The sequence below is a fragment of the Phodopus roborovskii genome, unplaced genomic scaffold, assembly GCF_943737965.1.
Source record: "Phodopus roborovskii unplaced genomic scaffold, PHOROB, whole genome shotgun sequence".
Lineage (NCBI taxonomy): Eukaryota > Metazoa > Chordata > Mammalia > Rodentia > Cricetidae > Phodopus > Phodopus roborovskii.
The window spans coordinates 12,899,249-12,912,101 of record NW_026126563.1 but is presented as its reverse complement, the minus strand read 5'-3'; the positions used below and the strand labels follow the sequence as shown (position 1 = coordinate 12,912,101).

The 12,853-nt window shown below is 42.6% G+C and overlaps 1 protein-coding gene across 1 annotated transcript in view; it reads right to left on the bottom strand.

Annotated features, from left to right (window-relative positions):
- The window catches only part of Esco1 (establishment of sister chromatid cohesion N-acetyltransferase 1), a 28,874-nt gene extending 20,362 nt beyond the window's left edge, over positions 1–8,512 (bottom strand). Inside the window, exons 1-3 of the mRNA XM_051202117.1 lie at positions 8,410–8,512; positions 5,039–5,141; positions 2,457–4,582 (exon numbers count right to left, since the gene is read on the bottom strand). Coding sequence (XP_051058074.1) covers positions 2,457–3,989 — 1,533 coding nt within the window. The 5' untranslated portion in view covers positions 3,990–4,582; positions 5,039–5,141; positions 8,410–8,512. The remainder of the gene's footprint in view (positions 1–2,456; positions 4,583–5,038; positions 5,142–8,409) is intronic.
- Positions 8,513–12,853: the final 4,341 nt, after the last annotated feature.

Sequence of the window (12,853 nt, the reverse complement as noted above, 5' to 3'; positions counted from 1 at the left end):
CCTCTTTCACCGGGCATTGGTGGTGCACGCCTTCAATCTCAGCACTCAGGAGGCAAAGACAGGCAGATCTCTGTGAGTTCAAGGTCAGCCTGGTCTACACAGCTCCAGGACAGGCTCCAAAGCAACACACAGAAACCCTGTCTCAAAAACCCAAAAAAACCCTCTTTCATGAGACCTTCCCCATTTTTTCCCAATTACCACCATCGCCTACTTTCTCATGTACTTCTCACTTTCTAATCAGTTTCCTTATCAATAATTCTTAAAAACAAAGCCCATATTGCAACTAATGGCTTATTATCTAGAACCTTCAATTCAGAACTTTTATCAAAGGAGACAGTCCATTAGTAACAAGAATATATACTTCACATTCTATCAAAGTTGGCTATCTCATAGAACCAACTTCATGGGTATCTTGTAACATTATTTTCTGTGTTTTAGGAGAGTTCATATTTGAGTTTACAATGGAGTGCAGGTATCAGACTTCCCTCAATCTGGAGTCACAAGCCTGTTGTGAACATCCTGATATGAGTGCTGGGAAGCAAACCCAGTATGCACTCTTAGCCATTCAACTCAGGCCCAAAACACTACTTTAAAACATGGAGTTTTGTTGGTGAATTCTTTGCTTGCTTTTTGGTTGGTTGGTTGGTTTTGTTTTCTCCAGACAGTGTTGCTCTGTGTGACAGCCCTAGCACTCACTCTGTAGCCGGGCTGGCCTCAAAAACTCTGCCTCCTGAGTTCTGGGGTTAAAGGTGTGCCCCACCACTGCTGGCCACAATGTAAAATGTTTAAAGCAGGAAATGTATGATCTTCCATACCGTATCCCAGATGCAGCAGTTATCAACAAGATAGACAAACTTTTATCCAAACCAACCAAAAGAGGGAGAGAAAATATCCAAATTAAACAAAATCAGAAAAGAAGAGGAGGACATGGCAACTGACACTGAGGAAATCTAGAGAATCAACAGGTCAAACTTCAAAAACCTGTACTCCACAAAACTGGAAAATGTAAAGAAGATGGACAATTTTCTGGATAAGTACCACATACCAAAATTAAATCAAGATCAGATAAACAAATTAAATACACCTATAAGCCCTATGGAAATAGAAGCAGGCATCAAAAATCTCCCAATGAAAAAAAGCCCAGAGCCAGATGGTTTCAGTGCAGAATTCTACTGTAATTTCAAATAAGAGCTAATACCAATACTCCTCAAAGTGTTCTACATAATAGAAACTGATCGTTGCCAAACTCTTTTTATGAGGCTACAGTTACCCTGATAACCAAATCTCACAAAGATGCAACTAAGAAAGAGAATTACAGACCAATTTCCCTCATGAACATTGATGCAAAAATACTAAATAAAATAATGGCAAACAGAATCCAAGAACAATAATATAACAAAAAATCGTCCACCATGATGCAGGGATGCTTCAACATATGAAAATCCGTCAATATAATCCTCTATAAGAACAAACTGAAAGAAAAAACCCATATGATCATCTCACTAGATGCTGAAAAGCCTTCAACAAAAATTCAACACCCCTTCATGATAAAAGTCTAGGAGAAAGCAGGGATAAAAGGAATATACCTAAACATAATAAAGCCAATTACAGCAAGTCAACAGCTAACATCAAACTAAATGGTAGGTATAGTTTTGTGGTAAAATAAGAAATGCCAAGCCTATGTAAGACTCTTCTCAGTTTGGTCTTCAGCACCACTTAACAAACACTATAATTTCTTCTCTTAAAAAACCGATTTATACTTTTAGAAATTTCCTTTGCCAACTGTTCAAAATTGCCATACAAATCAACACAAAGTCCTTTCAAAGATATTTAACTTTTATATTCCTTCAGATAAAACAGAAGTAGTTTTATCACAGCTGAAATCAATCTTAGGTTTTTTTTTTGGGGGGGGGGGGCCGAGGACTCTCATGCTAGGCAAGCCCTTACTGAACTGTATCTCCAACACAAAATCTTAGCATTTCAGAAAGGGGCACAAGTTCTAAGTTCTAGATTTTAAATCACTAAGAGATGCGCTTTCTGTTGTTAAAATTATTCTTTATAAAGAACTACTGGTGGTGGTAGTGGTGGCACATGCCTTTAATCCCAGCACTTGGGAGGCAGAGGCAGGTGGGTCTCCATGAGTTCGAGGCCAGCCTGGTCAGAGGGAGTTCCAGGACAGCCAGGGCTACACAGAGTAACCCTGTCTCGAAAAAAAGAAAGAAAAAGAAACTACTTCTGTATGACAAATTTAAAAGCTAGAATCCCACAGGTATAAAAATGGTAAAACAAGGAAACATGAAAAGCATACACACAAAGGTGAAACATTTTAAGTTTTCAGTTTCATCTCTTTAAGACTGGGTTAACAAATGTATCCTTCCTTGAGATAAAAATGTGTTTCAAATACTTAGTAGAAAGAACTCAGCACCTCTATTGCACAAATAAAGATGATTGATTACCTTATCTGGTGCTGACTCACAAGAATGTTCCATCTGATTATCCAATGGTGAGTCAGGAGAGTGTTTAATATGATTATCCAAATGACAATTTCCAGGAGCCCTTTTTGTGGCTTTGTTAATTTCAATTGCAATATTATTAATTTTAACTTCAGATTTAATTCCTTTCATTTTATCCTGTTGGCAAGTTACATTACTATGTGGTTTCATCTCTAAAAACGTACTTTGAGACACTGAATGAGGCATTTCTAAAAGTGGTGGTGAAAAACCAGTTTGTAATAAGCTCAATTTAGGAGATGCTTGAGAGTCCAATTTATGTTGCTGCACAGAGTTAGATTTTGAAAGTTTAATTTTAGTCCATGTGGAGTTCCTCTTAGTTGAGCTATTTATTCCATTTAGTATGCATTTCACAGGCTTTGTTTTCCTACTGGGAAAGAAACGACTACACTGCACATCCTGGGTTGTTTCTTCTTTCGGATGGAGTATTTGTCTTTCTCCATCAGTCCCTTCCGATTTTTCCTCCATAGGCTTTTCCTCTGCATTGTCCATGTGTGATGACTCCTTTTTTACTTCTACAGTATCTGATTCAATTTCTCCAGCAATTTCTTCACAAAGTTGGAGTATGCTACCTCGTTTGCTCTTTCCAGCTTGCTCCAATTCATGATCAATACTTTGTTCAGGCACTAATGGCTGTGGAATCTGGGGGGATTTTGTGCTATTATTCACTTGTGTATGAGCTGCTTTCCTAGGTTCATTCTTAGTAGAGACCACTGAAATAGCAGTTTTTAATTTTCTAATCTCAGAAGATACAGGCACAGGCTTTGATTCTTCTTTTCTAAGAGTCTTCTGGGAACACTTCTCAGATCCTTGGATGCACTGAGAAGGACAAGTAGACGCTGTCTGGTGCTGCACTTTGCGCTTCTTTCCTTTGGGAGAATTCACTACGTCGTTGGTAACTGAATTTCTGTCCTCCTTACAATCAGACTTTATTTCAAGCACTTTTCTTTTCACATGCTTCTGACTCACTGTAACTTTGCCAGATTTACTTTGAGGACTGTTGCACTGTTCTCTTCTTGCTGGTTGCAAATTCTGTTTAACTGCTTGAGTTTGACTCTGAATCCCTCTACTGCGCAAAGACCTGACTGAACACTCTGTTAACTGTTGTAGTCTTTGTGATCTCCGGGTAAGTTGCTCATTTCCTCTGAAGGTTCCAAGTGCTAACTTTTCCTGACATAGCCTCTTCTTTTTTGTAGATTCTTGTGATTGCGCCTTCAACGTTACCATGTTTTTATTAGTGGATTTGGTGGCATTTTTATCAGCTACTGATGCTGACCTTGTACTCATTCGTGTTCCAAATTCAGGTTGATTTATTTTACTTTTGTTGGAAGATATAACCAGTGCCTTTTCAGCTTCCTTGGAACCTGGTCTCTTTGCTAAACTGTTTTGAGAACCTTGTATTTCTAGTTCTAAATTCTCATCTTCAATTTCTTTAGTAACTTTGGAGGAATTTTCCTTTGATTTCTCCTGAATGGACATTATTCCTGAGTAATGCCTTCCTTTCTGAGGAGTTTTTGAAGACTGTGTCCAGGTAGGTGCAGATGCTAAGTACTTAGTATTATTACTAAGGAGTAGATCTTAAAAACCAACTTTAACTTACACTGATGTACATTTCCAACAAAAACATCAGGCTGTTTCAAGTAAGGTTGCTTTCTGAAATTTTTAAGACATGAAAAAAGCTGGCCTGAATGCTGAAAGATATTTGCTTTATGCTGAATAGGAAAATGGAAATCTGAAGAAAATTTAATTCTAATTTAATTATTTCCTGAAGTTTTTATTTTTTAATGAAAATAAACTTCATTCAGATCCAATTTGTTTTAATTACTTTAGTTTCAGGCCTAAACCTACTACTAGGAGTTATTTATCACTGACCTGTCTGTTTTGACAAAATTCCTAACAACTTTTTTCTTCTGAAGGCTACAGCTATTGGACATTGATGCATTTGTAACATGTCTTATGGCTAACAGGTTTCTTTCCTTGTTTGCCAAGTTTGTTGGTTTGTGGCTTCTATTTAATCTCCTTCGCTTAGTAAAGTATTCTATTAATATAGATTTCCTCTTGTGCTGCCATTTCTGAAAAATTAAAAAAAAATAGACAATAAGTTTTATAAAATCCATGAAGCAGATCAACAATAATACTATGCAGAAAAACACCTCAATTTAAATAATATTTAACTCCTTTTAGATCATATTCTTTAGAACAACACAATGAAGTCTCCCAAATAAATTTTTTGCATTTTTAGACTTATTTTAAGTGTATAAATATTTTGCATGAATATATGTGCACCACATATATACTTGGTACCCATAGATCAGAAAGGGACATTGGATCCCCTGGAACAAGAGGCAACAATGATTTGGATGGTCGTAACATGTGGGTGAGGGGCACAGAACCCAGGTCCTCTGCAAAAACAACATTAATTCTAAATCACTGAGCCATTTCTCCAACCCCTCCCAAATATATTCTTCAAAAGCAACTTATTAAAAAAATAGAATACTTAAAAATTAATTATCCCAAGATTCACTTACAGTTCTTTTCCCACAAGATAGATACGATGTTTCAGCCACCATAACTCAAGGTAATGTGATAAAATCATTCCTTATAACCTCTTCATAACACATTATACAGCACCTAAAAAAATTAAAATGTTTAAAAAGATATAATCATCTACTAACACCACTCATCAAATGTAACACCCTATAATTCCACCCTGACCACCAAAGCTCATTTTATACATAAAATTTACTTTCATTACTTCTATTTTAAAGAACACTATGGTACATACATCCATTGGAACGGTATACATCCATTATATACTGTGAGGAAAAATTATTAAAATACAAAAAACACTTCACAATGTAAACATTAAATGGATTAAACTAGCAAAGCAAAATTATATGAGGAAAAACTACACATACTAGGTAGAAAAAAATGAGACATAAACAAAGCTGATTTAATTAAAAACATTTAATGGGTAAAGAAAAATCTATGAACTAGATGAACAATACTAAAATAGCAAACAAGATAAGGGGGGGGGCATTAAGAGCTGAAAATGTAGCTCACTTGGTAGAATGATTGCCTAGAATGCACAAAAACCCCAAAGGACTTTGATTCCCAGCTTCTCACGTTGGGATTCAGGCATCTGTACTGGCCTGACAGGATTCACTCTCAGCTGCAGCCACTAAGAACACCACCTGTGCACATTCACTTTTAAAAGGGCCCTGCCCACCTTCCATCCTCCTCTCTTTCTCTCTCTCTGATGCTCTTTTATCCCATTGCTCCTGTCCCCAGAGGCTGGTCTTCCCACTCTTTCCCTTTTTTATGATCCATTCCTCTAATAAATAAAAACAAACAAACAAACAAACAAAAAAGTCTACTTGAGCCAGGCGGTGGTGGCACACTCGGGAGACAGAGGCAATCAGACCTCTGTGAGTTCGAGACTAGCTCTGGTCTACAAGAGCTAGTTCCAGGACAGCCTCCAAAGCCACAGAGAAACCAAAAAAAAAAAAAAAAGAAAAAGAAAGAGAAAAAGAAAATTTAGATAGGTAACATACTTGATAAATAACGTTTATTTGATAATCAAGATTTATAAATTCCTAAGGTCTACTCAGGTTCACAGTAATGTTTGTCTGGCTGCAGCTTTGCTCACTTTAAGCTTTAGCTATTTGAATAAAGAAAGCCATGTAAAAAAACTGCAATAATCTATAAGGTAGTGTCTGACCCCCTGAGGGGTTCCTTCTAAGGTCAGGCATTTAAACAAAAGCCCCCATTTCCTCAAGAACTTGAAGAAAGTTCCTGCTTGCTACAAAGGGAGTCATTCTCCTCACCTCTGGCAAGAGGAACTTGCAGACCCCTCATTAACATGACTATGGTGCCTACTAACTTCTCAAGGTTAACAGGCACCTCAATTCCTGTTTACAAGCCCCACCCCAGCTCTCGAGCCCCTTTCTAGTCCTTTGTGCAATTATAGAGTATAAAAGGTATAGCCTTTATATAGCCTTTATTCAATAAAGACGGCAGCTACCCTGACTGATCCTTAGATCTAGATCATGTCAGTTTCCTCCTTCCCTTCCCCAACTCCACACTTCCTGTTTGGGACCAGAAACCCCCTGGAACTGGGCTCCAACACACAAACATCTGTAACTTCAGTTCTAGGGGATCTGATGCCCTCCTTTAGCCTCTGATGGCACAGGGCACACATGTGGTAGAAAGACACAGGGCACACATGTGGTAGAAAGACACACGGGAACATAGCAGGCATACAGTTAGAATTAAATAACTTTTTAAAATTACATATTTCAGGACAGCTTAAATTTGCCAAATCCCCGTCTCAAAACCCTCCTCCCCCCAAAAAGATATCCTCATTTGTTTTGCTAACAATCGAAAAACCAGACACACACACACACACACACACACACACACGGGAGAACAGTACATCCACCACAATTCTAACTTCCTCATTTCCTTAGATGATAAAGGCCTGAATTAAGAGCGTCCATACTAAGCACTTTCATTTAGTTTTGTTCTAGACAGTTTCGATAGGAATGTTAAAGTTTATTCAAGTTTAAAAAAATTCATTCGTTTTAGCACCTTATCTATGTAAAATGCAATCAGAGAAGCTAAAATACAGGTCAGTTCACTGAAGCCTTGACCAGCACAACTGAAATTGTGTTTCACCAAGTTTCTTATTTCTGTACTAGAGACTGGACCCAGGCCCTTGCTCATGTTAAGCTCTACACACAGAACGTCATCCAAACCATGCCTACATTTATTTATTTACGTGTATGTATCCTGCGGACACCTGACTTGACCCTTCGAGTTAGTTCTCCTTCCTCATGATCAGGTATCAAACTCAGCTTGTCAGGCTTAGTAACCTTTTTTACCATCGGGGTCTTCTCCTCGGTCCCTCATTCCTACTTTTTAAAGATTATTTAGACTGGGGAGAAGGAGCATCAGGTCACATCTTATTATTTCACCAAGTAAGCGACTGGCTTGTGCGTGGCGTAGCTGTGCTCGTCTTTAATCCTAGCACTAGGATGGAAAGGCAGGTGGATCTGAGTTGCAGGCCAGCCTAAAATACAATCAGTAAAGTCTCAGAGAGGGGATAAGAAAGAAACAGCTGTTTTGTAATTTGTAATACCATGCAGGTTTGCTGCCACTGCCTCTTGCTACACGAAATCCATTTCAGCTAAGACTACAGCACTTCTTGCGCCTTCCTGTACTCCCTACCCCCCCCCGCCTGCCGTACCGCCACCCACTACAAAATTCTGTACCCGCCGCATTTTTCACAAGGCACCATTTCGAGGTGGGGTGTGGGGATCCGAGTTTTGGACGTCTGGTGACACAGGCAGGGGACTCTCTCTGCCTGTGCAAAACAACCCTTCGTTACAATCTAACCAGTGCGAGCAAACTCTAAGACCCAATTCACTTCCGCTCACAACACCTCTCGACCGCTACAGAACTTCGCTGGGCCCTCGAAGGGCCCCACCTGTGCTCCGGCCCCCGTCGCCAGCCTGCATCGTTCCCTGAGCTGCGGAACCGGGGCCGTCGCTCACCCTCCCATCGCGGAGCCGGGATCGCCCACGTCCCGCCCGCCCGCCCCGCAGGCAGGCAGGCAGGCAGGCAGGCAGGCGGCTGCGAGCGGGGCCTCGGGGCTCAGGCCGGGTCAGCGCGAGGCTGGGAGCCGCGGCCGAAGGGGCACCGAGAGGCCGGGGCCGGGGATCGGGCCCCGGCTACCTGCGGGGTCGCCAGGGCCGCGCGCCGCCTCCGCCTCCGGGGACGCCGGCCGCGCGCTGACAGCCCGCGAGCCGCGGCAGGTGACGCGCAGCCGCGCAGCCGGTTCCCGGGGCGCGAGGAGCGCGGCGGCGGCGGCGCGGGGCCGCGGGGGACGCTCGCGTACCTTCCTGCTGCGCGGCCGGCTCCGGCTGGCGCCCGCGGGTCGCCTCACATCCGGGTACCCGGGCACGCTCGGCTGCTTCTGCCGCGGCCGTCGCCGCCCCGCGGCCCGAACACCAAACTTCCGGCGGCGGCGACGCCTCTCCCGTCAGATGGGAGTTACCTGCGGCCGTCGTGGGTGCGCCTGCGCGGCGCTCCCCTTCAGCCCGGGGCCCGCTCAGCTGACGTGCCCGGAGGACGAAGATGGCCGCTGCGACGCTCCCTGCGTGTCACGCACTTTTCACGCGGCCGACACGGCCGGCCCGGTCGGGGAAAGGCGAGCGGGCGTCCACACTCGGCGCAGGCGCGGTGGGAGGCCGAGCGTGCGCGTCTCCGCGGGTGGGCGCCTTAGGAGGACGAGGTGGCGGCGGCGCCCCCTGTGGGTCGCGGCTTGTCCTGCGATCGTCTCCCGCACCCGCTCCGCGGTCCCACCCCTCCACCCCAGGTGGTGGCTCGCAGGGTGACCGAGCTTGAGGCCGAACAGAACGACTGAATTCGATCCCTGTGAGCCAGCCACGTGGTGGAAAAAGAGCCGACCTCGGACTGCCACATGCCAGCCTTGGCATATGCATGCACCCACACACACATAAGTGAGAACTATAATACCTTTGTAGAAACCCTTCAAAAGAAGCTCCCCCAGGCCCCAAAAGGTGAGGAGGGTTCCCATCCCAGCACGTTCTGAGGGAGCAATTCCAAGACCCTTATCCTTTGATCTTCAATAGGGGCCAAGGTAGAGAAAGGGGGAAGGATGAAATGACCATTCTCCTTAAGGAAAGCTACACCTGAACACGGGATTCACCCCTTACCAAGGTCCGTATTCCCAAAAGCTAAGACCCTAAACAAAACTGTGCCGTTTCCACTAAATTTAGCCATCGTGATAGTCAAACAGGCTGTGGCTTTTAGAAATGTCCAAAGAACGAGCCAGAAACAGTTGTTTGGGGTTTTTGAGACAGTTTCAAGCAACGAAGTCCTCTCATTTTCCGTGTAGTTTAGAATGACCTTGAACTCCTGATCCTCTGGTCTCCACCCCCTAAGGTCTGAGCCTCCCTGCACTGAGTACTGATTTATGCTAATGACATATAGGAAATGACTCAACTAAAGTTTGTCTTCACTTTAAGACTGTCGAACAACTAGTGAGGGTTCTTGTTAGTTCGGTGATGCAGTTTGTCTTCACTAACTTTCTCTCTCTCTCTCTCTCTCTCTCTCTCACACACACACACACACACACACACACACACACACACACACGAATATTCTCACAGAGTAGGCCTTCTAAGTAATGTGTTCTACTCAGTTAGCTTTAGAAAAGAACATAAAAGTCCATGTCAGACCATATGAAATCATATGTATTTATTTTGAGTAAAAAAAAAAAAAAAAATTTGAAACCAGCCTGCCTCCATCTTAGGCTTGAAAGCCATCTGATAGTAAAACAAACTGGGCTCATTCCTGTTTATGATCAAACCTCTTTTTCCTGTTTATGATCAAACCTCCTGTAACTTCGCCCCACCTGTAACTTAACTACAAATGGTTCTATACAACCTGTTCCAGGAATGGCAATTATGTCTTTGTTTCAAAAAGTTGCTTATAACCATCCATCTTGCAACCCTACCTTAGTTTCAAACCGTTGTTATGGTTACCTGTTATGACCACAATGGTGGTTTGAAAGAAAGTGACCCTCATAGGGAGTGGCACTATTAAGTGTGGTTTGTTGGAGTAGGCGTGGCCTTGATGGAGGCTGTGTGTCACTGTAGGGGTAGGCTTTGAGGTCTCCTATGATCAACCTAGGTCCAGTGTTGAGTTGCTTCTGCTGCCTGTGGATCAAGATGTAGAACGCTCAGCTCCTTCTCCAGTACCGTGTCCTGCCATGATAATAATGGACTAAACCTCTGAAACTGTAAGCCACCTCCCTATTATAAGAGTTTCTATGGTCATGAGGTCTCTTCACAGCAATAGAAACCCTAAGACACCCACCTTAGGACCACCTTGCGATTATGTCTTTTTTTCAGGAGGTCATTTATGACTAATTTGTCATACTTATGTTCTGCTTCTGTAAACTCGACTATTTTACCTGCTTAAATCCCCCATCGTAACCCCCTATCCTTGAGATATAAAAACTTCATCTTCCTCACACCCAGTGCTGACCTCTTGAGCCCCACCTTAGGGGGAGACAGCCCATGTATACAAATGTAAAAGGCTTGCTTGAATTAATTTTGCCTTGATGATTTGGGTTGGTGGTCTTTCTCTTCAAATCTTTGGGATTAACAATATACATAGCATGGAGCTATAATCCTAGAACTCAGTAGGCTGAAACAGGAAGATCGTGACCGCTAGGCAAGTCTGACCTGGGCTACAGAGGGAGATCTTGTCACATTCCCCAAAAAAAGTAATTTAAAGTAATCTGTTTATTGTAGATGTCCAACTTTAAAACTATAATATAGCCCAGCCAGGTGGTGGTGGTGCCCGCCTTTAAACCCAGCACTCGGGAGGCAGAGAAAGGTGGATCTCTGTGAGTTCAAGACTAATCTGTCTACAGAGTTCAAGGACAGGCTCCAAAGCTACATAGAAACCCTATCTCAAAAAACAAAACAAACAAAATTATATATGGCCAGTTACTTAACTGTGCAATGAAAAACAAAACGTTTTGGTCTACTTCCTTAAAAGGTCCCAAAAGCAAACCAAAGTATGACTCCACCAAATTTCATCCTGGGAAACCAGTGAGTTTACTGAGATTGCTCACAGCATGAATGAAGGGTTATTCACACAGTGTAAAGTAATTTACAGATTCAATACAATCCCCATCAAAATCCCAACACAATTCTTCATAGACCTCAAAAGGACAATACTCAACTTCATATGGAAAAACAAAAAACCCAGGATAACTAAAACAATCGTGTACAAGAAATGAACTTCCGGAAGCATCACCATCCATGACTTCAAGCTCTACTATATAATTATAGTGATGAAAACAACTTGGTATTGTAAAAATCAAACAAGTAGACCAATGGAATTGAATCAAAGACCTGTTATTAATCCACACACCTGATTTTTGACAAAGAAGCTAAAATTATACAGTGGAAAAAGAAAGCATCTTCAACTAATGGTGCTGGCATAAGTGAATGCACTCTTGTAGAAGACTGCAGATAGATCCATATCTATCACCATGCACAAAACTCAAGTTCAAATGGATCAAAGACCTCAACATAAATCCAGCCACACTGAACCTCTTAGAAGAGAAAGCTGGAGGTTCCCTTGAATTAATTGGTACTGAAGACTGCTTCCTGAACATAACACCAGTAACACGGACACTGAGAGCAACAATCAATAAATAGGACCTCCCAGAACTGACAAGCTTCTGTAAAGCAAAGGACAACAATCTTGTCAACAGGACAAAATGACAGCCTACAGAATGGGAAAAGATCTTCACCAACCCCACATCTGACAGGGCTGATCTCCAAAATACACAAAAAACTCAAGAAACTAGATATCAGATACCCCAATTTAAAAATAGGGTACATATCTAAACAGAGAACTTTCAACAGAAAAATCTGAAATGGTCAAATGACACTTAAGGAAATGCTCAACAACCTTTACCAGTGCAAATCAAAACAGCTCTGAGATACCATCTTACTCTTGTCAGAATGACCAAAATCAAAAACTCTGATGACAGCTTATTCTGGAGAGGAGTAAGGGGAACACTCCTCCATTGCTGTGGGAGTGCAAACTTGTACAGTCACTTTGGAAATCAGTATGGTGGTTTCTCAGGAAACTGGGAATAAATCTATCTAGAGACCCAGCAATACCACTCTTGGGAATATACCCAAAGGACATACACTCATACCACAAGGACATTTGCTCAACTATGTTCATAGCAGCATGATTATTAATAGCCAGACCTGGAAATAACCTAGATGCCCATCAACTGAAGAATGGTAAAGAAATGTGGTACATTAACACTCAGTGGTTAAAAACAAAAAACAAAACAAAACAAAAACCATAATAACAGGCAAACGGATAGAACTAGAACAAGCCATCCTGAGTGAGGTAATCCAGCCCCAGAAAGACAAACATGGTATGTACTCACTCTTAAGTGGATGTTAGATGTAACACAAAGGATAACCAGCCTATATCCATGACCCCAGAGAAGCTAGGTAACAGAGAGGACCCTAAGAGAGACACACATGGATCCACCTAGGAAGGGGAGCCAGACAAGAGCTCCTGAGTAGAGGGAGCATGGGGTGGGCGGAGAGAAGGGAGGAGGAAGGCAGAAGGGGAGTGAGGAGGACGTGAGGGAAGGAATGGGAAGGCTGAGATGGGGGAAGGGCAGAGAGGGAGAGCAAGGAGAGACCCTGATAGAGGGAGCCCTTACGGGGTTAAGGTGAATCCGGGCACTAGGGGAATTCCTAGGAATC